Raw genomic sequence first — 27,926 nt, 5'->3', positions numbered from 1 at the left:
CGTGGTCCTTCCTTTGGTATCCGTGAGCGAGCTGATGGTGGGGAGATGGTCGAGGGATGATTGAGGGTGGCAGCACTGAACACAGACCAAACCTCTCTGCTTGAGGGGAAATCAACTTCATAAAGGATGAAGGTGCACCCTGGGAGACACCAGGGTTATCTAGAAATGGGCCACGATGCCTCCTTGTGTGGCTCTGTGGGCCTCACCCAGATACCCCTCTTCTCGGGATAACCTGCAGAATAAGGTTTTGTAACAACAACAATGAGCATCTGCAGCCCCTTGTGCTATGGGCAGCAGGCAGTGTATCCCCACGTCCCCGCACGGTGGTACCACTGAAAGTGCCGTCGGTCCTGTGCCTGTGCGTCAGAGCAGGGGGTACTGCGGCACAGGGCTGGGGTCCCCCATCTCCATCCCCCTGGGGGAGTCACGCTTTCTGCTGGCAGACGGGGGGTCAAATAAGGGTTGCTGTCAGTCCACCCAAGACTTTGCAATCCAGTCCCACTGACGCCGAGGGTGCCCAGATCCACTGATAAAGGTTTCTGTGATTCCCACAGATTGATCAAAACCCCATTTTTGCTAATAAACCTTTATAATTCCCTGTTGCATCAGCACTCCTCATTTCTTGGTAATCGAAGATACAAAGAAAAGTCTGATGAAACAAGCCAGATCTGAAGGCAGAAGATATTGAAATCTGGAAGATTTAATTTAATATTTTTATTACATATTTTTGGAGCCCTGATTATACCCCCACCCTCCAGGAATTTATTTACCTAAGGAAAATTATACTACTGATTACAAGATTGCAGGTTCATTTTCACTGCTGAGAACTCGTTTTTTTTACAGCTCACGTTACACTTGCATGACTTGTAAAGTTTTGTAACATCTTGAAATTTTTAATGCTACATTGCGGAAGGGTACTTATATATAGATGAACTAAGCAGAATACTTGCTTTGCAGTCTTTTTGAGGGGAAAAAAAGTTAGTTTCTGGGTTTGAATAGGTCTGTAAATGGTTTCTTTGAGCTATCGGGTAGAGAGTTCACAGGGTGCTCTCAGGAGCTGCCTTGCGTTTGTCCTTCAGGCTGAGTGCAAAGTGGGAAACTGCGAGAGGTGTCTTTAAAACACAACATAAGAAGGAATGCTTTCTACAGGGGAATAAAAATAAATTATGCAGAAATCGTGACTATATTGTGCATGAAATCATACTGGCAAGGTCCCCATGGTAAATATTTGTCAGAGAGGACAAATCTTAGAATCTCAGTTTTTCCTATAGATCATTGCACCTGGGCCTTTTGAATCATAATTCATATCAGCCAGCACTGCATACTGAGTTAAGGTCAGGAGAGATTTCCAGATGTATTATGATGATTATCTAACAATTCAGTTAATAGAGCCATAGAACTGGATGAGATTTTTGTCAATTCCGATGTCACAGCAACAGAGACCTTTGACTGAAACAACATCATGAATATTGGATAAGATCCTACAGTGCTGCTTCTCCATGTTATGATATTATCCAAGGATGAAGGTTATAAATACATGAGTTATACTGTTCACTTTCCAGTTGGTAAAAACAAAGAAAAAAATCCCCATAATCAAGTTCCAATACACAACTAGAGATAATATAGCTTTTTCTTTATATATATATATCTGTATATATATCAAGTAAAAAAATCTAAAATAGTTGGAAGTAAAAAATGAAAAAATAGCTGATTGTGTTATTTTTTTTTTCTTTACAGTGATATGGTAGCAAATACAAGACAAATGAATAATAAACCTTTACATAAGGTGTTCTGGTCCCTTCTCCATCAATAGGGCTCAGACTAGAATAGAAAACGGAACAAGGTGGTTTTGTTTTTTGGCTACAGCTTCTGCAAGTGACAAAGATGATGTTGATAAGACAGGAGGAAATTATAGCACTAAATAAAATAAAAATCCAAGGTGTTTTCCAAAAGACCTTCAACATCATAGGGCAAAATTTACTTCTGAACTGAGGGAGCAAACACAAAGCATCACCAAGTCCTACTTAGGCAGAAAATACTGTATGCTTATCCTGGCCTCAAAATACATCCCTTTTGTGCCATCTTACCATTAAAAAAAACCCATTAATGCATCAGTTGTCCCGTTCATCCCCCCCCCCCCAATAATAAAAAAGCAAAGTCACAAATCCATCACATGGACTGAGCCAGACGTGAGACCTGAGTGATGCACAAGTGGTTGGCTGCCCTTTGTCCCAGGAGCGAATTTTCCCCAGAATCCTTCACATTGAAAATGTCAATTGACTAAGCTTGGCAAATGGTCACACTGAGCCCTATTTTGGCTGTAGAAAAGAAAGAAGTACTAGTATCAGCATAAAACAAGATCATATAGACGGTCAACACAAAACAGTATTTTTTTCAGTTGTCTGCATAATAATAACATCATGTTTGCATATAGAACAGCTTTTGCATTATTGCTCTACTTATAAGAATATAGTAAGGAACTTATAACAGACTTGCACATTACAAACTTAAGGTTCTTTGGTGAAGAATGAGAAAACAGTATTTTCGCTGTAATTAAATCTCAGAGAAGTTTTTGTTTTTATCTGTTGATCCTTTGGATTCTCTCACAGAGGAGGGAAAGATACTGAGTCAGCTTTACCATCGCGACGATGGCGACTCCGCCAATCATCATGCAGGTGGGCCAGAAGAGGGAGTGGAACAGCACGTTGGAGCTGTACAGTTTGGTTAATATCACATTTTTCTGAACACCTTCAGGGTCGTAGAAGCAGGAGAAGCGTTGGTACTTTCTGAAGTTTTCCATCACGACATTCACCAGCGACATGGATTCCTCATAATTCTTGCCACACTTGGGTATGTATGAGCACTGGGAAGAAATTAAAGGGAGAAAAATGCATCTCCAAACCAGATATCATGTCTGTTTTCAGGTGGCAGGCAGGAAAATCTCAAGATGATTATGCTTTTCATAATAAGAGTGGAATACTATTAAGTTAATAATAAATTTATCACAGACAAAACTCAATATTTTGCACATCTACAGAATTTCCCATTGGAGAACCTCCAAGTGCTGTACAAACATTAATGCTTTAATCTGCACAGCAGCCTCGTGAGATAGGTGAATATATTATTATTGCTAATTTACACATGCAAAAATGGAACTGATGAAGTACCTCTTCATCTTAAGTGGCACGCATATGCTCGCAGTTAGATGGGTAATTGACTCTCTGTAAATACAAATCTGGTAGTTCAGATTTCACTTGGATCAGATCAGAGCGATCGTAGTGGGCACAGGAGTTCACCCAGAGGAGAGAAGGCTGAAGAGAGACCTTTATACAAATTTTCCCTTGTGGGTAATGTCTTAATTAGGGACAAATGGTCGAGGAGAAAACAGTTTTCCCACTGACCGCCCACAGGATTTTCATTCAAATTCTAGCTGAAGATCAGCCTGGCTACCAGGCTGACTCTTAGTCTTGTTTTTGCTCTTGACCCCAGCATAAGTCAAACAGTTCCTTCTCTCTGAAGATGCTTCTTGAATTTCAGTCTTAGTCACAAAGTAATGAAGTTTTGGGGGTGGCTCTATCTGACACAGTTTCAACCTGGCATTCCCAAAGAATACTAAAGGCCAGTTAATTAAAAAACTAGCTTATGGAGTTTATGCATTGAAGAATATTCCATGGAACATGCAGGACAGTGACCCCTGGCTGTGCTGAACGTTCCCTGCATAGAGCTAGTGTGCACTGGTGGGGTTGTGGGCAGACACACAAGGACTGAGGCCACCTGCACTTTGACCTAGAGCAGAAACACCTGAATGTGCTGGTGCTGGAAGAGGACTGATAGGCACAAACCAAGGCTCCTCACTCCCTCTTCTCTTCTAGGCACTTATGCCCCCTCCACACCTGAAGATTTTCTACACCTGCACAAGATCTTGATTAAATTCCCTACCCAGTCAAGAACTGCTGTGGGAGGGGTAGAAATCTGCTGCTTAACTTTTCATTGAACATGCATGAGGGGAATCACCTCGTCACCGTTCTCTCACAGTTATGGGGTGATTGTGGGTGCCTGCTATGGTCTCTGCCTACGATGCTGAACCTGCTTGTCCTGGGTGAGTACCTAAAGTAGCTCCAGGTAATTTAATGAGAGAAAGTGAGTTTTGCAAAGGAAAAAAGATGTTTTGATTAGAATAATGTGACCCATGGCTTTTGATTATTATAGTTTTAATGTATGTAGTCTATAAATGTTCCTCCATTCTTTGTCATGACTATGCTGTGACTTTTTTGTAATGTACTGCGATAAATCTCTTGTCGTAATGATGATCAAAGGATTAACCTCATAACAGGATTTGATTGATTCATTAGCAAGTTTATTAGTACAGAATATGATTTGAAGAGCAGCAGAAAGATTGTCTGGTGTTAGCAGACTGGAGCATTAAGGGTAGAGCATGGCAGCATTGCCATTATGAATATTTCATAGAGCTCTAGAAATTAGAGATGGAAAATATCAGAGCAGTAATATCTCATCCATCTTCCTGCTGGTGCAGGTCTGCTCCCTCCAGGATATTCTCTTGCACTCTGCCCATCTTTGTCTTAAATGTCCAAAGCCATAAGCCCTCTTCCAGTGCCTATGCCTCTTTAATAGATCATAATCTAATAAGTAGGGGAAATTTCTCAGTGAGACATACCTCATTTTCTTTTACTAATTTATGTGCTGTCATTGTTGTAACAGCAGTATTTCCAGCTCAGATTTTTTTTGTTTGCTTTTTTTTTTTTTTTTCCTTGCAACTTCGGTGCTATACATTTTTGCTTCTTGAAGTCCCATGAAGCATCCTGAGGGAGGAGATTAAAAGAGAACTTGGCCGCTCTTGCCAAAGTCTGGTCCTTCCCTTTTGACAGGACACTGTAGGCACGTAAAAGCCCAAATGATGACAGATTCCTGGACTCAAAGTCTGCAGAAATATCCCAAGAATGCAGCTGGGGGAGGTCTGACTTCTTGCAAGTCTGAGTATTTTCCAAGCATTTTCAAAGCAAATGATGATGCTGAAGCAGAACTTGAGCTGTTCCTCCTACACCTGATGGCACAGAGACACCAGCTGTGCAGGGCTGGTTGGGCTGCCCATGACATGAGGGTCTGGGAGTATGAAGCTGTGATATGCAGTTGTGCAAGGGACCTTGATTTGCTTTGCCTCTCAGCCAGGCTCCTTGTGCTGAAACTCTCTCTCCAGGCTATGGTCTCCCATGCACTCTCCAAAAGATGAGTGCCCTTTGCTCCATGTGCTACTTGCCTCATTGCAGATCTGAGCTCCTGGAGGCATCTCAGCCTCAGCTTTGAGGAGCTCCTCAGCACAAGGACTCTCTGTGTACATTAAGTTGTGGTTGTGCAATGTTCCTGGCCTCCTTCCGTGCCTTGGCTTCCCCAGGGATAGCCCAGGGCTGGCTCTGGTTGCTGGCGTCTGCCATGTTGCGTGGGTCATTGATGTACAAGTAGGTAGACATGGATAGTGGGATGTTTTGAGGTTTTCTATGGTTTAATCTTCATTCAGTTTTCTCTAATGACTGGCAGGGAATTTTATATTCACAATTGTTATGCTGTAGCTGTGAATGTAGACTACTAAATCTATGGTGTTTTATTACACATCTGTGTTATCAAACACTTGGAAATCTCCAAATCTGGAAGTAAACAATGTCTGTGTCTCTACCTCAAGTGAAGAGTCTGTGATACACTGTGAGGAAAGTGGTTTTTGTGTTACTTGCAGTCTGGTCACAAGAAGGACATACTAGGCAGTTACAAAGAGAACTTGTTATTACATTTCCATCTCTACTTTCCTAATCTAAAGGACTGGATAGGTAGCCTGTATGCAGTACCTCTGGACATGTCCCGTCCAATGCCCTGCTCGGTGCAGTGTTACTCAGTACTTGTCCAGTCAAGTTCTGAATATCTCCAAGGATGGAGAGAACACATCATCTCCAGGAAGCCTGGAGGAAGTTTCATTTAATCAGTGATGTTTTTCTGAAAAAAAAATATTGCAGAAAAGCCCCCAGTTCAGGCTGGGCAGTGGAACACATGACTCTCGCCATAAGTTTGTGGTTGGGGTTTGTGTCCATGCTGAGTCCAGAAGCTTTGACAAGTGAGAAAGTGGTCAGAATGTGAATTTACATCTCTTTGGAATGTGCAACCGGCTTTGTGTCTGCGTTGGCCTGATATTGATTCCTGCAGACTGAATTCTCTAGTCCCAGCACAGAAATGCATCTGCTAGGAACCACAGCTGAACATCACTGCTCCCCCCAGGCACCAGGCAAACTCCTGCCCACGTTATAAATACCTGAACCTACAGCGGGAAATCACCATGAGATCCCCCATCATTTCTGAGTCCCAGGCAGTTAGAGCTGGCATAACGGTGATTCTGGTGATTAAATCCTGCTTGTTATCTCACTTATGGAGCATGGGTATAAATCAGCAGTGGCTGCCATGACATGAAAAGAATCAAAGTGATATAGTATGAGATCAAAATGGGGCCTCTAGAACTGCTTTAACTACCACAGCCCTTCCTCAGGGTGACAGCCTGGCTCTGTGGTCCAGGCACAAGGGGACATCAGCCAATTTACGTCTCGCAGAGGCTGTTACAGCCTCTGACAGCTGAGGAAGGAAAGTGTAGCTGTGAAAGCATTTAAGTCACTCTGGTTGTACTATTGATGAGGGGATGGGCTTGTTGTAAAGGCTAGAGATAAGGAATGCACAGCAAAAGCAATGAAAAGCCATGAAAAATCTTGTGCATTTTCCTGGGAAAGACTTGAGCAGCTCGACTGGTATCCACTTATTTCCCACTGATTCCCGCTGGAGACTGGCAGCAGCATGCTGTAGATCTCAATATAAATTGCACCTACTCCTTACTGCACCTCGTGAGCTGACAGCTAGGTTAGACAGCAAGTCTCCTAGATTAATCATTATTTAAAATCAAAGTGCGTTTTGCTTCATCTGTGCTAGCTGGCAGGGAGAGGAGAGAGACGGGATCCAGATGCTGCTCTGCGTGCGCGGCGGTGCTCAGCGAGGCAGAGAGGTTGGTGGGGGGATGCTGACCTTTTGAATGTCACTGGTGTTGGCCTCAGAGGGTAAGCACCATGCTCTGCAACACCCCCAGCAATGTCAGGGCTCAGTTAGCCAGGGATGGCTTTTTGTTGTTGTTGTTTATTTGGCAAGGAGAAAGATAGGAAATGCAGACCTGAGTAGGTAGATGGAGAGAGACAGCTAGCACTCAGCTGGAGCATCACAAAACCTGCTCAGGGCTGCTCATCCCACCACACGGGGCTGCTCTCTGGCCAGGCGAGAGGGAATGCCTGTCCAGGGAGCTGAGATGGGTTGTGCTGATCTGAGCTTGGAGTCTCTGCTAATCTCAGCCAGGCACAAGAAGCCAGGTATTTTATAGACATTGCAAACTTCCATTCAAAACTGTGTTTGGATTCAGGTCACATAGCCAGCGGCATGTCAGGAAAACCTAGGAATCCTCCCGAGAGCAGAGCTTAACCTGTAAAACAACCTTGGGCTGAAGAAGTATTAACTGTGCCTACATTAAATTAAGAGGAGGCGGCATTTGGGAGAATTTCAAAGTCCACTTCAGCAAGCAGAAATCATTGGTAACATGTGTAAAGAATGTGGAGATTGATGCTGAATCTCTTGTTTTATTTGAACCAAGTGGAGCACAGAGACTGATCTGATCTGTTTTAATCAATTTGTGGCATGAATGACATTGGATTTTGCTTCTGCCCCAGCAGACAGTGGGGTCTGCCCTGCCACAGGCAGCGAGTGCCTCCTTTCTGCACTGACACCAAACTGGAGAAGATGGGGGCACTCTTCTCCATTTCACACTTCAGATCCAGAGGACTTTGTCTCTCAGCCACAGAAGCTAATTATCCAGCACAATAACCGGCCCAGTGCAACCATGCCGTGCTTTGACTAATTTTAATATCGCTTCATCTTAATATGCAGAAGTAATTTGGTCTGCTGAACTGCTGCCATAAATAGAAACACAATAGGTTATGTTGTCAGAAGCCTGAACTGGAGCTCTGCTGTCACAGGCTGTGCTTTGTCAGCACCCATAGTTTGGGGTTCAGTGACCTTGGATAACTAAGTAGTTAATGCAAATCTAACACTTGTAAGATTAATGGCTTAGCAGGGTCCCAGCTCACTGCAGCTTGCCGTCCTGGGTACCCAGGTACTGTAGATATGAAGAAAGGAAGGAGGGGAGAGGGACAGTTCTTAGTCCAATCCTGCCTTGCTATGTGGAAGGAGCAAACAGCCACCTGCGAAGAGGCAGTCGCTTGACTGGGTGTGATGCACAGCACTGCGTCAGCTGCACAGCTGCGGCTGCAGGCTGCGGGGAGATGCCTTCTGTGCATCCACTGCCTTCATTATAGCCTCCAGACAGGAGCTGTCTCCATCCCACCTGGATGGAGTTATGCTGGATTTTGTACTTGCTGAAGCAGAGAGAGGAATTCTTCTGCAGATTTGTTAAAAGTTTGTGGGGTTTTTTTTGTTCAATATTTGGAATCGGGGAAGTTGTGCGAGAAAGATGAGCTGACTCCTTAGCTTATACATGCCCAAAAGCCAGGCCTTTTATGTTGCTGCTTTTATCTTGACAGTCCCTGCTCAGCAAACTTTCAGCATCTTTACACCATCCACAGCGGTAAGTGCTGTGCCTTGACCCCAGTGGCACAGCTGACCTCAGCAGAGATGCTCAGGGCGCAGAGTTTGTCACCAGAGATTGAGACAGAGACACGTTTGCTGTTAGACATGGGGTTCTCGTCTCTCCCCATCACACTGCCTGGCCCTGCAGTAACAAGGCCATTTTTATTCTCACCACCACGGATGCTCCATGCACATCACTAGGGGTGTTTGCTATCATGCAGAGCCATACCCAGGTGGGAAGTGACTTGTCCACAGCTCCACAAGAATATCAATGTGACAAGTGCTCAGCGCTAGCCTGAGCCTCTAAAGTACTTGCAAAGGATGAGGGAGGCTCCAGCCCCTGGGGGACACCACCCTGTGTGGGATGAGCTGCACTCCCTGCATGGGATGAAGAAAACTGCCCCCTCCAGAGATGTGAGCTCAGCTTGTGCACTGAATTCTGCTTTCTCTGCTCTGTATTTACCAGTGAAGCAGGTGCTGGAAGCCTTATATTGCTTTAAAATGAGGAATGGGTATAACAAGGTGAGTATCCCTCCAGAAACCCATTTAGGAATAAATTTTATTCTGTGTTCTTACCTCAGAATTAATTTTCATTGTTTCCTCAGTGTGATAGAGCAGAAGCTTCTGGCCAGAAGAAGTGAGATTAACGTACACCTGGAGGCAGGGGTACTGAGAAATTTTCCAGCAGTCTGGACCGCAGCTAAATGAGCAGTTGAAGGTTTCTGTGATGGATGCATTGAGAAGCGAGCACTGAGTCTCTTCTGTCCAGACACTAAAAAGGAAGAAAAGAGATGTTAGAGCATGGCAAGAATGGGAAATAAGCATTAAATGCAGCTCAGGCTTTCCGTCAGGGATATACCGGGGTCATCTTGTAGGAGATGGTGTCTGTTGCAGGGCTTTGAGCAAAGGCTGGACTTCCTCACGTCACACATCACAGACAGTGTATTATTCTGTAGTACCCAAAGTTTGTGCTTTGGGCACAAAAATACCCAATTCATTTATGTCTATGTACAAATGAAAAGGGAACTGGAACTTTTAGCCTGGAGAAGGTATATTTGAAACCAAAGGGAATCAGCAGAGATATCAGAGAAGAAAACCAAGGAGCCTGCCCTGGGTAGAGCACAACACACACAGTGGACCATGACAGGACACCCTGGGCCAAGACTTGATGGTTAACCACCAAGCCTGGCTCAATTTAAAGGGAGGGTTGGGAAGACATCTTTGAATTACCAGGGTACGTATATTCATGTTCATGAAGACACAGTAACATGCAAGTGGTGCTGCATACAGCCCTACCTGTGGAAGGGGCTTTTCTAGGGGCAGGTTGCTCAGTTTTCTGTAAGTGAAGCCAGCGGTTGTAATTGTTCTGGAGGGTTCAGCTTATCTGCAATTCATCAGAGACTAAAACTGGAATGACGGAGCCTGAGTGTGCACTGGCAATGTTCACTTGGGTTTCTTGCATGTTTTTAAAAACCTACAGCTGTATTTTCCTTAGGGATGAGAGCAGTGGGAAGGGCATGCTGAGGGCTCTGTGAAAGGAAGGTTTCACCCCAGGGCTTCCCTTGAGCCCCGCTCACCCCTTGGCTCCCACCCAGCACAGCTGTCCTGCACCCCACCAGGAACGGGCCGAGGCTGTGCTTGCCCCTTGCCAAACCTACAAAAGGCTTTACACAGTAAGTGATATCAAAGATTTCTGACTAATCCTCTTGGTATTTTACTTTGGCAGTAATTCTGCTTGTATATTCTGTTTTACATTTATATTAAATTATGCTATGATTTCTGGGGGGAAATCAAGTGAAAGGATTTTTTTTTTCCCCTCCCAGGCAGTATTTTGTTGGAGGGATATTGCTGTCTGTAAAGGAGAATAACCCCTAAGGAGGTCTGGCTGTGCGAAGAGAAGTGACAGCAAAGACTCCCGGGTTGCCATCTTCTCCTCACTTTCACCTTTCGGCTGCTGTTTTATTCATGTATGGGGGGTAACAAAGTAAAAGCTACCTACAGCAGACTTGTGAAGATGGAACATTTGATACTTTGTAGGTGCTTTGATATCTTCTGGCAATTTTTCATGTAGTTTGTAATATAAATTGTCTTCTTCCGCATGAGCAATTTTGACCTTAGCAGTCTCTGCAGTTGACCCTGATATTGCTGAAAGGTGTGGGAGAACAATTTGGAAAAGGAAATGCTCTTGGATACTTAACGGGTCTTGATCTCTGCTTTCAAAATCTAAACTTTGCCTGGATTAAAAAAGGGACAAATACCTTTATCGCACAAAAAAGGTGCTGCAAATCAGTACAGTTCATCCCCAGGCATTGCTACTTTTTCCTTATCATTGCAGGGTCAAGAAGGAATATTTTCCTGCAGGTGCACCAATATAATTGAGAATGTTCGTATCAGTTGACTGTAGGCACTCGTCTTACATGGCTAAAGAAGCAGCCTGTGGTGCATAAGCCAAACTGTGCCAGGTGTTCAACACTGCCTCATGGTGGTTTTGGGCATGACAGACTAATAATCTGATCCCCAGTTATACATTTTTCATTCTTCTAACTCCACTGATCGGGGCAGAAAAAACATTGCTGACAGTCTTATTACAGTCTGGGCTGGATTTTTAAATAGGGCTGGTGCTTGAAAACTGGTTTCAAATGCTGCTAATGAATCACAGGCCAAACTTTCTGATCTGTGACAGAGAAGGAAGCTGGAGAAGGCCTGAGAAAAATTCAGTGCAGTGCAGTAATGATGAAAGATGATCTTTCACTTTCGGCAAATTACTGTATTTCAGGAGGATTTCACTTGTTAAAATGAAAATAATAACCTACATGGAAAACTATGTGCTACAAAGCAGCTTGCTTTCTTTCCCAAATTAATTCTTCATTCTTCATTTGAAAGTGTGTTGTTTGTTGATGCTGCTAAATATTTTTGCTGTTTTCTTCTGAGTTTGGGCTTTTCAGCAGCAGCCCCCGAGAGGCTTACAGGGTTCAGCTGGCTGTCGACCAGCTGATATGGATATTAGAATGGTGTTAAACTGTGGCAAGTCTAAAGCCTGGATCAAGATTTTTGTCAAACAGCTATCTAATTCTTCCCTCACTTCTGCTGGTATTATTCAACTGGCTTTCACTGTAGTTATGCCTAGCTTATACTGTGGTAAGGAAGTGCAGAATCAGGCCTATGTTGATCAAAGAAAAACATTATAAAACTTAAATAAAAAGAGTTGTATGAATAAGCCACATGAAGTGAGCTGGAGCAGAGTGTGAGATCAGGGTAACCATCATGAATTTACCTTTGCATGTAAGACCGCAGCAGGGTGATTCCCAGGAGGAAGTACATCATGATAGAGCACACCATCATGGCCAGCCCGAGGAGTATGGCCCGGTCTTCTCCGGCTTTTAGGGCTGTGACTGTTTTCCTTTTGTCCAGTAGATCGTGATCCCTGATTTTTTGGTAAATATTTCTGAGGTTGAAAATAATACATTGTTATGTAAAGTTCATATTTAATCAAAGAAGCCTCTACAGAGTGGGTAGTTCCACCTCCATACCCATCTCATGGGAGAAAAAGGCCTAAGGGTCCTCAGGTGTCCTTTTTCATCAGATTCACTCTGACCTGGTGGAAACTTATTCATCTCCAAAATAAATTACAGCCATTTCTGAAAAGGTAGAAACCTCTTATAGCAAACACAAAGACTAGACACTTGTGCCAGCTCAGTAAATCCTTCTTTGATACTTCATTGGATCAGTTGAATTATACCACAGGTGAATTTGACCTGTCAATGCCGTCTGAGGCCACTAGACGATGTTTAAGTATATGAGGTGTCTTGTCTTCAGTTCGATATGGTAACAGGTCTTATGTTACCATATGTAGAAAACAGCCTGAAGAAAGACGTCACTAAAATTATCTGAAAGGATCATGTTCTTTTTTTAATTCTCTACAGGCTAGCGGTTTGGGTAGTTTTCCTGAGTGTGACTCAAAGCTCGTGAAACACTATGGGGATTTTGCAATTGATTTCTGTGGGGTTTTTGATTGGGAGCTTATTTACTTTATTTATAAAACAGCTTTCTGGAAGCCCAGTTACTCATTACAGTGAAAACCCTAACAGAAAATTATCCACCAGAGCTATTTGTTCTGGGATTAAAAAAAAAAAGAAGATACAACAAACCATTCCCCCTTCAGCAGAGAGTCCTTTGCATTTTCTAACTATAAGTCCTTTCATCTCTGAGCCTTTGATGATTCAATGGGTCATGAGGACACAATGGCGAAGGAGGAAATATTTGAGTACATTTCAAACACACTCAAACTTTGTGGGTTTAAAATGTACTTACAGACCTGAGGCTGGTCAAAATCTCCTGTGTTTTCTGTTACGGTTCTTTTGAATCATCCAGGCAGCACCCGAAGCATGTGAACCGCACACTTCTGAGCCCTGGCACCACCATAACACGGACATAGTTGTACACGTGGAAGAAGTTCCTCTTCTACTCTCTGCAAAATGGCAGGTGAGCAACATCAACATCACTTTGGGCTCTAGCAAACCCACCACTCATTTAAGCTGAAACCACCATGTTTCACTCAACCTTGGAGAAAAGCATTGTGTTAGACCAACCGTGTAACTGACGTTCACTAATAGGGACAAAGAAATAGAGTTAAGACAGATGTAAAATCGCACATAAGCACATCAGAAACAAGAGAATAGGTTTAATCATAAACTCCCCAAAACTGGAATTGAATTTGTATTTAGATGATGAGTCATAGTCAGGAAAAGCACATATGGTATGTGGTTTTATAGCAAAAATCTTGCTTAGATGGTTCTGCAGTTAATAGTCTCCTATACCTAAGACCCCTTGAGGTTTCTTCATTGAAGTGTGATTTACATATTTAGATGTCCATGGTTTCTCTTCAAAACCATCCTTTAAATCTTGTCAATGTTTTCCTAGTTGGAAATGAAATGGTAATTCAGCCTGTCAAAATTTTCTCTGGTATTGGGGAGAAAAAAATATATTGTGAACTGGCAGATGCAATTGCCTTCAAAGAAGTAATGTAGAGTAATAATCTAATGTTACTTTTCTATTATTATTTATCAAACTGTATTTAACTCTGAGAGCTGCTATTAGGATTTGCATTGCTCCCAAATGGAAGCAGGCAGGAAGGCAGAGATTGTCATGCAGTTCCAGCACATTAACCGATCACACAGCATAACTTATGTCAGCGCATAGACGTAAAACAGACACAGTGCAATCGCTCACTAGTGTCATCAGAGCAGCTAGGGCATAAAAGGGATACAAATGGACAATTTAAAAACAAATAGCTAATTAAGAATGGTTACTAACACTTCCCAAGTGGCCTTGAGCCAAGAAACGTGCAACGAGAGGTAAAAAAAAAAAAAAAAAAAAAAAAAGGTGACTGGCAAAGGGGACGGTGTGCGGTGACCGCCTGCCAGGCGGATCTCCCACGCTCGCCTGCCATAGTAGATAAAGCTAGAGCTCTGCCTCGGGAGTCGTGCTCGGAGCAGTTGTGCAGTTGCTCTTTTGTAAATATTTGTTATTCAAAGGCCCAGATGACAGGAACGTGGTGGCCTGGTGCACCTTACTGAGGGCTGTTTTCTCCTGAATGCCTGGCAGGAGTCAGCCTGGTGACACGCGCCGAGGTGTGCGGTGGAGTGGCACGTGCCAGCCTGTGACACACCGGTCCTGATGCAGCCCAGGAGGCACGCTGAGTAACCATCCCTCCTCCTCCTCCCTGCTCATGCCGGCAGCAAGGAGGTGCCAGTTTTCTCCGTATGATACTGGGAACATCTGCTATTGCCGGACTTGACGTTTTCTGCCCCTGACAGCCCAGGTTTGGGGGGACATGATACGTTGTGCAGAATATTTAGCTGGAGTGGCAGTGGTGGCCTGCACGCGTGTGTGTGCTTCTCCGTGGCGGGGATTTTGTGTACGCGTGAACTTTTGGCACAGCCCAGGGACCTCTTTCTGCTTGGTGAGCTGGAAGAGTGCCGTGCTTAGCTGGCTGATTTTTGGATCCCAGGGATGCACAGCCACAATTAGCTGACTGCTGCGGTGTGTTTAAGTACAGATCACTGCATCCCAGACACTACTCGTCTAGGTGACTCCATCTATTACTTGTGATTGCCTGTGATAACTCCCCAGATACGACACCGAGGGGGGCTGTTTGTTTTTAAAGAAGTCCTACCTGTCAGAACAGGGGATCCCTCTGCGCTGTGGAAAGATATTTAATAGAAAGCAAGACTCCAAGGACAGACAGTCTTTGCTCCCTTGATCATTTCCAAACTGAAGTTCTCCACTGATAAATCTCCATGGCTTTTTGTGAGGTTTTTTTGCCAAATTGCTCAGAGAATATGAGCTGGCTCTCTACACAGGCTCAGCTGCCAGAGGAAATCTTGGCCGTGACCGTGACTGTGCCCGCTGGGGACAGAACAGAGATTTCCCTCTCTGCTCTCTAACAGCAGCAGTGCAGGGATCCCTCTGCAATGTGGTCAGCAGCTCCTTATGTGATCCCCAGAGGAAAGCTTAGGGAGGACCTGTGTGATGAAATTAGAAGCCTGGGTTATGTTAGCCTGAACACAAGACAGGCAGGAAGAGTTACAAGTCCTGTCTGAGCTTACTGGCCTTAATAAAAAAGTTCTACATCTTTTGTAAAGTTCCCCGCATCCGCTGCAGCCGAGATCTTTATTTGCCATCGTGAGGTATGTGACCTTTTAGTACTTGCTTATGTGAAGGGTGAGGCACACCGACTTGCTCTGTGCTCTGCTGGCACAGGACTGCTCCACAGTTCTGAGGATGTCATTAACTTTTTGGCATGCATTAGGAATGGTCCTGTATGCAAAGGAGTTGCAACTGGGCATTGCCGCGTAGAGCAGGAAAGACTAAAATAATGCTTCTTCTGACCCAGTACAGCAGTTCTTGTTTTGCTCCAAAATGTATACATCTAGGAGCTCTGCAAAGGGTGTCAAGTTTACTCACTGGAAATTTAGAATAACCAGGCACCTGCAATTACTTAAAAAAACCAACAACAACAACAACAACAACAACAAAAATCCCAAACAAACCAACAAATTACCTACCCTCAAATTCCTTCCCTTGAAAAAGGACCATGGTGTGGCACCGAGGGAGACATCGCCTCCTCCGGCACTGTGTGGTCATGGGGCTTTTCAGGTGGGGATACTTGCCTGCCTGAATTATTCAGCATGACTTTGAATTCACATTCACTTTTCTGATATCGCAGTTGTTATGCAGATGTCACACAAACTACCTTATGTTGAGGTGTTTACTGATATCACAAATCCTTGAAAGCAAGGGTCAAAAAACCCTCCTGTATCTTACCTGCAGAATTCCCAATATTCAGGGACTTTTCTACTCAGAAGCCAATTTCTTTACATTTTTCTTAACAGGGTATATTTAGCTGCATTAGGTTTTTTATTAGAGTTATGGCAATGGAAAATCTCTCTGGAGCTCTCACAAAAGTCTCACTGATGGTTGTAGCAGGATTCTTATCGATATAAACAGATTTCCTTTACTCGGTTCCCTTCCTCTTCCCCACCAAACTGAACCAAACCAAACCAAACCAGTGCTTTGGTTTCCCGAGCTTACGATGTTGTGGAAAGCCTAACTGGTAGCTGAGGAAGAATGAGGGCTTGACTAGGCTTACGCAGCGTAACAAGTAGAAGTTGGGGAACTGTGGATGTCTAAAACAACAATAAAATATATACATTTTGGGCCTGATCCTGCAAAAAGAGATGACTGAGAGATACCTTCCACTGAGAAGACTCTGATTCCCCCTCATCAAGTGACACATTGCTGCACAGATTATTATTAGAGTGCGATCCCTCAGAAGTCTGTGACTGTAACACGTGTCAGGTGACAAGTTTGCTGCTCCACATGGCAATCTTACTGTCTGAAGTTTAAAGAACAAAGATTTTTAGGAAAGGGTCATTTAGGGGAAGTCATTTATCTAAAATGCACCGCCTGTTTGATATAGTGATGCTGCTGGTGACCTTACATGTGTTAAAATCACTGCCAGACGCTGGTGGATGAGTTTCTTCCATCAGCAACACTTGCTCTGTTTTCACACCTCTCCTCTGAAGTCCTGAGGCTGAAGTCAGCACTCTCCTATTTCCATTTTTTCTTCTTTTTCCCTCTGTTTTATTAATCACTCACAGGGTATTAACAATTCCTTCTGTACAGCTCTACGTGACCACCTGGGGAATAAACCCACCTGAAGGCTTGAAAAGCCACCTGAAATTACTCTGGGTGGTGTGTAAGTACAGGGATACTGCTCCCTATCTTCCTGTTTCTGCAGGGAGGGGTGAGCTTTGCCCAGGGTTTAAGCTGACCAGACACTGGTGAGCCCTGTTTAGTACAAGGCTCAGCCCAAGCTAATAAGTCCCACTGGAAGGGATGGTGTGAATTGTGGGCCATGCAAATCAGGAGCACGTGGCTTCCCGCCAGCCCAACGTGTGGGCAGATATCTCCTCCAAGTGTCTAACCTTGGACTGTTCTGTCCATGACGGTGTTTTAATGCAGAAGAACATTAGCCTGGGGAAAATTTAATTAAAGAGGAGACTTGCAGGAGTACATGAGGCAGTTAGATAACCAGCTCCAACTGAAAGTCCATGGAAACTTGTTGCCAAGATGGTCTCTGTGGCTTCGAAATATCTGTTTGGGATTGGATTATCAAAAGACCTGAACATCTATGCAGCCTTTGCAGAAAAGTTCAGCAATTGGGCCAGTTCTCCAAAGCAACTCAGCGTCACCTGAACTCCTGAATGCATTTTCTTAAGCAGATGCACGCAGTGATGTCTCACTAGAATAACTGAAGACTGTGTTTTGCTAATTGGCACTGTAGATACATTGACCTCTGGTTTTGTTTCACTGGAGTCTGATTTTTTGTGATCATATTTAATAGTGACTGCAAGGGGAACTGAAGGAGAGGAGGCAAACGGGGGAAGTGTGAAAGGAAAGAAAAGAAAGGGAAATGTGTCCGGTTGTGACAAGACAAGATGTCCAGCAAATCCCACTACAAAGGAGAGAGATTTTGGAGGGATGAGTCTGAGCATTACTGACAATTGTTCTTCCATCAGTGATATTTAACTTCTTTCATTCCCAACTGAGTGCTGCCTTTGTCTGCAGACTTAAAACCTCTCCTTCCCTTTCCATCTCTTCTGTGTAATTCCTTGCTCCCCTGAGAGATCCAGTAACTCTCTTATTTCTCTGTCTCCTTCAGCCTGTTCACTCCAGCAACACCACTTGTGTGGGCTGGTGGGCTACCAGCTCCCTTTCAAGCTGCTTGTCATCCCCCACCTATTGTGCAATGTATTGTGCACGCACTCATTCTCACACACGCATACATATAAAATGGAAATGTCTCTGACAGCTGGATGCATCATCCAGATGTGTAAAATTTACGTAGGGCGATGATCTGGCTGGGGGAGAGGAGGCACTGTGTGTGTGTGTGTGTGTGTGTGTGTGTTGTCTGGAGGGGGTTGTGGGAGTGGTGTGGGCTGATGGTTGAAAGCAGAATACCTGCAAATGGCCTAAAAGTTTCACAAGGGGGTTGTATCTGAGGCTGCAACCTGTGGCTGGGGATTAATGTGCTTTTAAATGTGCAATTTGTGTGTGCTGACCTCAGACGCGGTCACAGTGTGCTGTTGATGGCCTGGGAACAAGGAAGACTTTGGCTCTGACATTGTCCCTCTGCTCTGTTTGGGCCTGGCATATTAACCCTGGGACTCATCGGCTGGTCCTGTTGTCGGTGGAGCAGTAGCCGGGGGGATGAGAGGCAAGGGGTGGACACCCTTCGCATCCCTCCTACTTCTCTAGTGCTGCCACTGAAGAGAAGCTACAGGCCACACTCCTAAAGATTCAAACCCGTAAGAGACAATCAGCATAGATGCCGTTTACCTTTTCTCATCATGTCTGTAAGATGTAGAACTCCGGCCACTGGTCCAAATAAACATTTTAGAGGGTTGCCCAGTGTTGGCTTTGCTCGCTGCAGTGGGACGATGGAAGGACCTGGGGGAAGAGGGATAATTTTTATCACTGCCCATCCAGTGTGGCAGACCACATTATATCCAGTGTGCCAAATCCCCTGTGGCTGTGCCCAGTGTGCTCTGCAGATAGACCATTTGTTAACTCAGGGTGAGATGTAAATTAATGGGGATGACAGATCAACATGTGGGAATGAAGGCTAAATCTCATTAGCTCCACTGGTAAAACGTGATCCTGGCTAATCAGGCTTAGCTATACTCCATGCTGCAAGGGATTTGCAAAGGATTTGCACCATGGACAAGAAATCATTGGTAGCTTAAGAAAAGGTAATAGCTGCATCCAATGTTCTTATGCAGTATTTTTTGGAGACACAGTGGCAATTGTTTAAATACATACATGTTCATTAGTGTTTTTTCGTTGTACTGCAGCCCTTAGTAAGGTGAGACTCTCAAAGAGGATGTTTGAATGAGGCACAAGTATGAGATGTAAACGCAGCACTTTGTGGAAACGTAACTGATGTGACAAATATGTCTTTTCCTACAGAGAACTTACTGTCCCAAGGCCAATTGGCCAAGGTGAGTTAGATTCCTGGCCAGGAGCTGCTTTGTTTCACAGCAGGGTATGAGACCTGTTGCCTTCTTTCAGGCTCTCAGGGTCTTCTGAAGAGGATTTTAGGGACTGAATTTGAACCCTGTACTTCAGTTAGATCTCACAGAATCAGAAATAGAGTTAAAAGGATCTCAAGAAGTGTTGCTGTTGCTCTGATTCAAGGCACATTCACTATATCTATGTAATTCCTAGCAGATTTTGGTTACCCTAGGTCAACTGAATGTACACAACCATCTTTCCAGATGGTGACTTCATTGCCAGGCTGGAAGCATATCTTGTATTGGAACTGCTGGTGGGGCTACAGCTCCCCTAGTAGCTCCTCCTAATCTGTTCCTGGTTTTCGTGAGACCCTTCCTGGTGAGAATTATTTTGCATTATTTCATGGCACAGCACTTTGTGCTTTTACTGTGTTCAGAGAAAGGCTTAAGGAAAAAAAAAATTTCCAGATACAAAATACTTTAATGCCAAAGTTTTTCACACACTGTGGGCCATTCTTTAGCTCACTGAAAAAATAAACCTGATGATGCTGTCAGCAGAGAAGACACATGAATTCCTCAGTGCTCCTCATCTGAAAAAGTCTGTAATGTCACTATTGACACAATCAAGCAAAAGACTAATTTCAATATTTGCATAGTGGTGAACCTGGGAGAATACTTAAATCCCGTAAGGGAGGCTTCAGGGGAAGACTGACACGGACAGGAGCCAGAATTCATCCGTACACAGACAGGCTGATGGGTGTCAAGGGATTGGGTTCTTCATCTGGAGTCAACCCGCATCCCCACCACAAGGTCCATGACGCAGATCCACGCCAAACTCATACTCTGGTTGAGCAGCTGACTGGGCAAACTGGCCAAACTGGTGCCTCTGTCATCTCCTCCCTGCTGGGATCCTGCTGCTATGCTCAGAGTTGCTGGCTGGGGGCTTGCAGGCTGGGACCTTGCTTAAAATAAGACATGGTAATATTTGACAAAGCTTTTGTGCTGCATTCATGCGCAGTAAGTTGGACAAGAAGGCTGTCCAAAAGAAGAGAGGTAGACGGAGGCAAAACTCCCTCAGCCTTTTCCCTGACTCTGTGGTCATCACTGCACAGCTCTGAGAGCCAAAGAAAGGCTCCTCTTTCCTTACAACCACTGTAGTTAAGTACTGGGGGATAAACAATAAGATAAAGCATTTCGTCCCTGAAATAACTGTAGTTAAGAAGGTGAAATAGCATCTGCCAGGACTTAATCAATATAGCCACTGGCTAAGAAAGGTTTTTATCGTGATATTGGCCAGAAGTTTGGGTTGCAGGACCTTGGGTCTAATCCTCACCCTGCTATGTAAGATTGCACCCACGTTCCCTCAGACTGCACCACAGCAGCCGCCAAGCCTGCACTGCACAAGCTGCTGTTCCTGCATCGAGCAATGCAGAAGGGTTCAGAGCAACTATCCAAGGGCCTAGAGGTCACATCAGATATTGGACTGAGACCTGTCCCAGGCTGAGTCCCTTAATGCTGGAAAATAAAATTATATATTTGCCACTTCACCCTTTAGGATGTCACACATGAGCTGCTCGACAGGAAAGCCTGGCTGGTGCTGCTGCCACAGTCCGAGTGGTCCCAGAGCCATCAGGAGATGGTGATGAATGCTATTAGAGAATCTGTTCTTAATTAAGCAAAACTTGGGCACACATTAGAGGTGATCAGTAGCTTCTGCCACCTGTCTGAGTCTACAGAGACACCTGGACAGGACTGCCTGGGCAGGGAGGCAGATTTTCAAGCTCCAGATCAAACTGCAGGAGCACTGTCGGGGCGAGAGCTGAGTGAGAGGGCTCTGTCCCACCGAGGAGATGTCAGAGGAGCAAAAGAGGTGTCTCTCTTCCCACCAAAGTCAGAGTGATTGCAGACTCTCTTCTTGCCAGTGCCCTGGAGCAGTCCATATGTGATAGCATTAATGCTGTCTGCTCCATTAGTTGGGCAATCCAAGCTAACCATCACTATTTAACACACAATTGCACACCTAATTTTGTGTAAAATTGTAACACTGATGACATCACAGCAGCCACTCCAGAGGTCAGATGTAAGCAACTAAAGTCCATGGTTCATTTAGGCGGGGTTTAGCTGTAAGGGAAGAGCCTTTTGCAGAAAAGACTCCCCAAGACCCTCCTTTGAAGGCCTTTGGAGGACTCATAACCTAGAACGGTTACGACCTACACAACTGTGTCCTGCCCCACCGGGTCAGTTAGCAAATTTCCATGCCTTTCTCCTCCCCTGAGTTAATCCCAAGGCAGGACTGTGAAGCCCATTCCTTCAGTGTTTCCTCTCTCTTTTCTGAGGAAACAAGTAGCATTAATTTTTATTTGCCCACTGCTTCTCTGAGTCAGCTGCTGGCAACATATTTTTATCATGCAACAAGTAATCAGCCTGTGAAACTCATTACTGCAGGATGTCAGCCTAGCATTTAGAGTAAAAGTGGATTGGGCTATTGCTTGAACAGATGGAGCACCTAAAGTCATGACAATACTTGTTAAAAACAGTTTAGAAGAGGTGCTTCGAGCTGATTTTTGACTATCGGGACTCTATAGGGGATATTCCTATAGGGAAGGTTACCTGCAAACTGCTGTATTTGATGTGAGTTTTGGCAGAGTCAGGGTGCTGGGTCGGACTCTGGGCTTTCTGCTTGACTTTACCTGAATGTTGTTATCTCCTTTGTTATTGTGGCATCAATACAGTTGTGTCTTGGCATGGTTGACACAGAGACAGGCAAGGAGACCAAGCTTTGATTTTTACAAAACACACCTCATTCTTCACGTTTGGGTCTATTCTGAACAAATGCACAATGTTTAAGAGAGAAACGCAGAGTAAGAAGTGTACAACCTCCTATGAATACATGTACACCTGTGCCCAGGGCACTTCGCTGCTCTGCACTGGCCATGGAACAGCTCTAAGGGCCCATGATGCTGACACAGTGGGTCTGCCCAGGGCTGACCCATTCCTCCCATCTTCCCCTGTTCTCATCCTCCTCTTGAGCATTATTTTCTGGTGAATTTTATGGAACTCATTAGAAAACCTGATGTCCTGATTCAGCTAGGATAGGGTTAAGTTTCCTCTGCAGAGAAGGGGGAAGGGATCTCCAGGTGGGTTATTCATACCATGCTGACGTCAGGTCCAGGTGCGTGAGCGTGGGAACTTTTCCTTTGTGGCTTTGGTGACGGGAAGCACGTGAGCAAGCTGTCTGTAACCATTGCAGTAGTTCTCTGTATATCTTTTGTCTTGCTTACTGTTATTGCTGTTTATTGTTGTTATCATTGCTACTGTTGTTGTTCAGATTGTTTATCACACTGTTGTATTAAATTTCTCCTTATTTTAACCCGGGGTTTGTGCCTCACTTCCAGCCTGACTGGCTGAGTGTGGGGGAGGGACAACGGCAACGTGGTCTCCGGTCCTGGCAGGGCTTAAACCAGCACATCTGACAAGGTTTCTACTTGTCTGGCCATTTCAAGATGAGGACCTGAGATAGTTCTTATAAGATTAGAATAACTGCCCCATCAACATGTCCACTCAACAGCAACCACCTGAGAGAGGACTGCAGTGTGAAGAAAATATGCTGGGGCAGCATTTGCTTGAAATTGCTCAAAAAAAGATATAATTCTGAGGGTGAATCTGAAAATCCCTTAGCTGATACTTTGGGAACTACATTAAGTGCTTTGTTGTCCTCACTTTCACCCTGGGTTGGCTGCTTTCCTCAGGCTTTGGTTTATGTCACAATTGGTGTGAAATGTCCCTTACCTCTAGGTTACCACAGCTGTGAACAGCCAAAGAGGGATATTGCAGACCACATTTTTAGATGGAAAGCTGGGTTTTATATGTGTGTTTATTTGTAATTGCCTCTGTCTATATTAATCGTAGCGTTTCCGAGACCTTGAAGAACCATTTATGGCACCAAATTAATGAGCTTTGCTCTCCTTATGGCATTTCACTTCCTGGACAATGTGGCCACTGTAAAATGAGATGCACTTGCATTAATTTTGCCTCATAAAAGACACTCTGAATTATCAGAAGCCAACAAAAGCTAAATATACACCTAAAGACATAATCACTGACCTCTTAAGCTTTGTCTGAATACACCCATGTCCTGCACTGTCCACGCTACCAAGTGCTCTGGATGCTTCATCCCAATATTTCCCAGCCAAGGATTCATTTGAACCCTGAGGCAGTTCCCCATTAGCCTGAAGTTTTCCTGCTAGACCACATGTTAACCTCTCCCTGTGCCACAACACAGCGGTCTGTGGCAGCTCTTGGACAGACGGGATGGCTGCTGTTGAGTGGTGGGAGACGTGTGGTCTCTCTCAAGGTTGAAGAGAATTTTTTGGGGGTGGTTCCAGCCACCATCACCCATGAGAAAAGGAAGAGGCTGAAACCAGGCATCAAAGCCAACCTGCAAGGGGATGGTGGTTCACTTTGAGGTGAATTTACTGAATAGGGACCGTTAGACTTTATGCCACAACAGATCTTACCCATGCCTATATCTGATGATAGTATGTTTTTCTATGGCTTTGGTGAGCCAGAAAACAGGGATAAATATTGTGTGATGAAGAATGGGAGAATAAATAAAATAGCCTGTTGAATTTCTGATGTAAAGTGTAAGCTGACTGCTGGGTAGCCTGGCATCCAGGTGCCTTAGTGCATGGGAGAGCTTCCTGGGTAGAGTGGTGGTGGTAACTACTGTATTAAGATGTTCCTGTCTGATGCAGGAGATGATCCAGGGGAATTTTCTAGTCCTAGTATTGAAATAATGTAAGAGCTGGACCCAGGACTAAAACCAATGTCTGAAATGTCTGACTACCCAGTAGGGTCCATGGCAGCTTAAAGGGGTGGATGGAAACAGAGCCAGACCATGGAGAGGGTGAGGAGAAACCCAACTGGGTGGTAAAAACTGAGCAGGTGTCTGCCTGGGGTATCTGAGCGAGACCCACCGTGGCCATGGTGTGACCCAAAAGCCCCAGTACACATGTACCAAGGGAGGTCTTATACACTAGCTTTGATGATGCAAACCACAAAGCAGGTGAACACCTAGCTGGCAGTTCCCCTGTTCTGACACAATTCAGAGGGCAGTGTTTCTTGTGTAGTCAAAATATCTGTTTTCTCTGCTGGTCTCCATCTGAGCACAGTATCTGCTTGACCTAATCCCACTTGTCTGCAGCCGTTACAGATGAACAGCAAGCATGGACCAAGAAGAACAGCAATAAGCTGACTCATAAAAGAAATGCATCTGCATTAGTAGAAGACAGTTACCACTTAGGGAACATTTAACGCTCTGGCAGCAGCAACCGTAAATTGTGAAGCAGCAACAGCAATATCAAATGGTGTATTTCTGCCTCGTGACCGGACTTTGCTGTACCACAAGCTAATGGGCACGATGCAGGACAGTGACATAATTAACTGTTCTCGTTGGAGCATCTCAGGAGCTCCAGCTGCACTAACTGACTAATCCACCTGGCAGGTGACCTTGAATTTGGGGTTCCTCATTATGGCAAAGGGAAAATGGACAATGGGCAGCTGGTGTTAATATACTGACAAGAGTTTAGGAAAACTCATGGCTAATGATGCTTCATTAATGAATTCACCTCTATTTCTGGCCCTTCTCCTAAATCTCCCCAGAGCTCAGAGCTGAGATTTCTATCTAGTTTTTGAGTTGAATGATGGAGACACTCTGGACCCAGGGCAGTCTTGCTGGGCTCCCATTGCACAGGCTTGTCTAGAACACTCCATGTCAAAGGAGAAGAACGGGGCTGCCACCGACAACTGAAGCCCTCACATCACATGGGGATGCAGCTGTGCAGAACACAGGAGCATTTGGGTTTCTTTTCAAACAACTTCAAGTCATCCTTTACAATTATTAATTCCCTCTCCCCAGTACAATTATTAATTCCCTCTCCCCAGTATATACTGGAGCATGAGAGATATTCAGAAAGGCTGAGGTATCTATACCTTTTTGCTACACATAAACATGCAACATGTTCACACTTCAAAGTTAAATATTACAGAGTAACATCTGAATTTTCCAGGTTTCCATCTCATTATGTTTTTTCTCCAGTGTTGGCTTTCTGTGTTTTGAAAAAACCTTCAAGCCTTGCCATTTAATGATGCTTTTCATCCTCGGGCTTCCCCTTTCCCAAAAGCTACCTTCCTAGTACGAGTCTAAGCCCACACAGCACTTCAGGCTGTAGACTTTACAGTCTTTATTCTTCTTGAACTTTTAAACCTTAACTTCTTTCTCCACTTTTTCTTTTCTATTTTTTCCAGTGACTCTTCCCATACATTACTATCCCCATGATGACTTGTTTCACTCACCTTCATTACACTGTGTTAGTCTTAATTATTCTGATTTAGTTGATTGAAACAGCAACTTTTTGAAGAAACTCCCGTGTCCCCAGGTCAGCTACAAAGGAGGGAAGTACTATCTGTCATTGCAAGTAAGAGATCCCCTATCTCTCATCTTTGGCGACCTTCTGGCCACCTTGGAGAAGTCTGACACTATGGCCTAAGCTTCCTCATCTGTACAAGGGTGTGCTAGTCCCATCACTGTACCCGGCAGAGGACACTTTCAGGCCATCTCCAGGTAGCAGAGCATCTAGTGAAGAGCCAGCCCTTATTACCCTCTTCGTGTTTTGGTGCTGGTGAGTTTGCAATCCAAGCACGAGGCAATGCCTCTCTTGGCACATTGCAGTCACCAGGGATCAACATTTGTGAGGAACAGCTGAGGATAATTGTCCCCTTTGCCTGTCAAGACTCTGCAAACATTTTTAGCTTTCTGCGCTGAATTTGAATTCACGTAGCAAGTGACACATCGGACAAGCACTATATTCATCATCTCAGCTGCTCTCTGGCTTCAGAGAAGGACACAATCTGCCTGTAAAATGGGCTGACTTTGGGAGGGGTTGCGGCAGTGGCAAGTACTGGGTGACCCACCTGCAACATGCCCCTAGTCAGCTGAGCCAAGAGAGTTTTATGGGGAGATCCGCTCTGCCAAAGACCAGGTAGCATTACACTGATAAGGAAGGATCCTGGAGGTGAGAATAAAGGCAATGAAAGTGCTGCACTACCTCACTTGATGGTCTCCTTTAAATATTAGCACAATTGTCTGTAATTGCAGGGGGATATATCGCCTTGGGTTCTGCGCTGCACCAGAAGAGCTATATGGCCCTCGACCAGGCTGGCTGGCTAAGAGCATATGGGTAGCAGCAAACATGCTCTGTGTCTCGTGATGATGCCATGATAAACCCAGTGGGAAATATAGAGAGCGGGAGAGAAAGGAGATGAAGTAGAGGCTCACTGCTGCATTGCTCCTCCACTCCCGGGGCTGGGAGGTGTTTCCAGCTCTAGCTCCAGGCTGAAGTCAGTCTCTTTGATGTGACCATCACATATGGGAATGACCTTCTCTGCAGCTGAGATTTTGTCTGTACCCCTGACCAGATTTTAAAGGATGCTCATTTGGATACTAAAAAGACTATTTTTAAGAATAATTGGTTGCACAGTGGGAGCTGGACACCTCTCTGACTCGACTCATATGTCCCTGCACCACTGTCATCTCAGGGCCCTGAGGTTTACACCCAAACTGAAGAAACAGGGTGTTGGCATCGCTGTTTTACAGGTGATGAACAGAGGCATATAAGTGGCTGTTACAGGCCAAAGTCTACCAGGAAGTCTGTGGTGAATGTAGTGGAGAAAATAGCCTAAAAGATCTTCTACCCAGCGAGGAGGGAGGAGAGCCAAGACACATACAGATTCCCATGTCAGAGAGCAAAGGCAGAGCCTTAATTTGGGGAAGTGCCAAGTCCCATCCATGGTGACATTCCCTCCAGCTCCAGCTTTGTGCAGCTGTGCCTCAGCTTTACACCTCTCCAGAGAAGATCTGATCTGAGAAGTACATGGCTTTTAAATATCCCTGAAGAGAGTGTTTCATTTCAGGAAAGCAGTGCTTAAAACCCTGATGGTGTGTTTGCAGGAAGGAGCACACAGAGGGGAAGGGTGATGTGCTGCTGGGGACAGGGGGAACACCAGCAGCTCTTAGAGAAGCCACAAAGGAGAAGCAGATCACATAGAGATGTGCCTGGGGAGAGAGGTAAGGGCACAGAAAGATAAACAGACGCAAAGCAGCACCCAGAGAAAAAACACAAACAGGCAGAGCAGATACAGCAGGAGCGTTTTTTCTCCCACCTAATTCCTTGAGTGGGTCAATCATCTTTTATCTCCTTCGAGTCAGTCCCTGTGCCATCGAGAGCACCAGCCGGAACAAAGCAAAGGCAGAGGCGAGCTAAAACTACTGCCCAGCGGGAAGTGAATGCTCTGGCACTATTTATTTTTGAGTCCACATTTGGATTAGCTGTAAAGAGCTGTGTGGATAAGCAAGCAGGCAATTACAGCTGGGACGTGCTGCTCATGAATGGAAACAGCTCCAATCTGCTCAGGACATATTGAAATTCTAATTCAGTTAGATTCCTTTAGTTACAGTGCTCATCACAGGCTCTAAAAGAGATGGGATTAAAAAATAAATACAACTCTTACATTGCCTTTATTCTCACCTCCAGGATCCTTCCTTATCAGTGTAATGCTACCTGGTCTTTGGCAGAGCGGATCTCCCCATAAAACTCTCTTGGCTCAGCTGACTAGGGG

The 27,926-nt window shown here is 44.7% G+C and overlaps 1 protein-coding gene across 4 annotated transcripts in view; it reads right to left on the bottom strand.

The window, feature by feature from the left end:
* Nucleotides 1-696: 696 nt before the first annotated feature.
* The window catches only part of LOC113483594 (calcium-activated potassium channel subunit beta-2), a 155,955-nt gene continuing 128,725 nt past the window's right edge, over nucleotides 697-27,926 (bottom strand). For 3 of the 4 annotated variants that reach the window (XM_026855265.1, XM_026855267.1, XM_026855266.1), the window contains exons 2-5: nucleotides 18,577-18,687; nucleotides 11,948-12,118; nucleotides 9,250-9,445; nucleotides 697-2,863 (exon numbers count right to left, since the gene is read on the bottom strand). In XM_026855265.1, coding sequence (XP_026711066.1) covers nucleotides 2,579-2,863; nucleotides 9,250-9,445; nucleotides 11,948-12,118; nucleotides 18,577-18,687 — 763 coding nt within the window. In that variant the 3' untranslated portion in view covers nucleotides 697-2,578. The remainder of the gene's footprint in view (nucleotides 2,864-9,249; nucleotides 9,446-11,947; nucleotides 12,119-18,576; nucleotides 18,688-27,926) is intronic. The other variant, XM_026855268.1, reaches the window with a different exon arrangement.

This window comes from Athene cunicularia, assembly GCF_003259725.1.
Source record: "Athene cunicularia isolate RWA chromosome 9 unlocalized genomic scaffold, athCun1 chr9_part1, whole genome shotgun sequence".
NCBI classification, from domain to species: domain Eukaryota; kingdom Metazoa; phylum Chordata; class Aves; order Strigiformes; family Strigidae; genus Athene; species Athene cunicularia.
The sequence above is the reverse complement of the archived record's forward strand: the minus strand, read 5'-3'. Positions and strand labels throughout refer to the sequence as shown.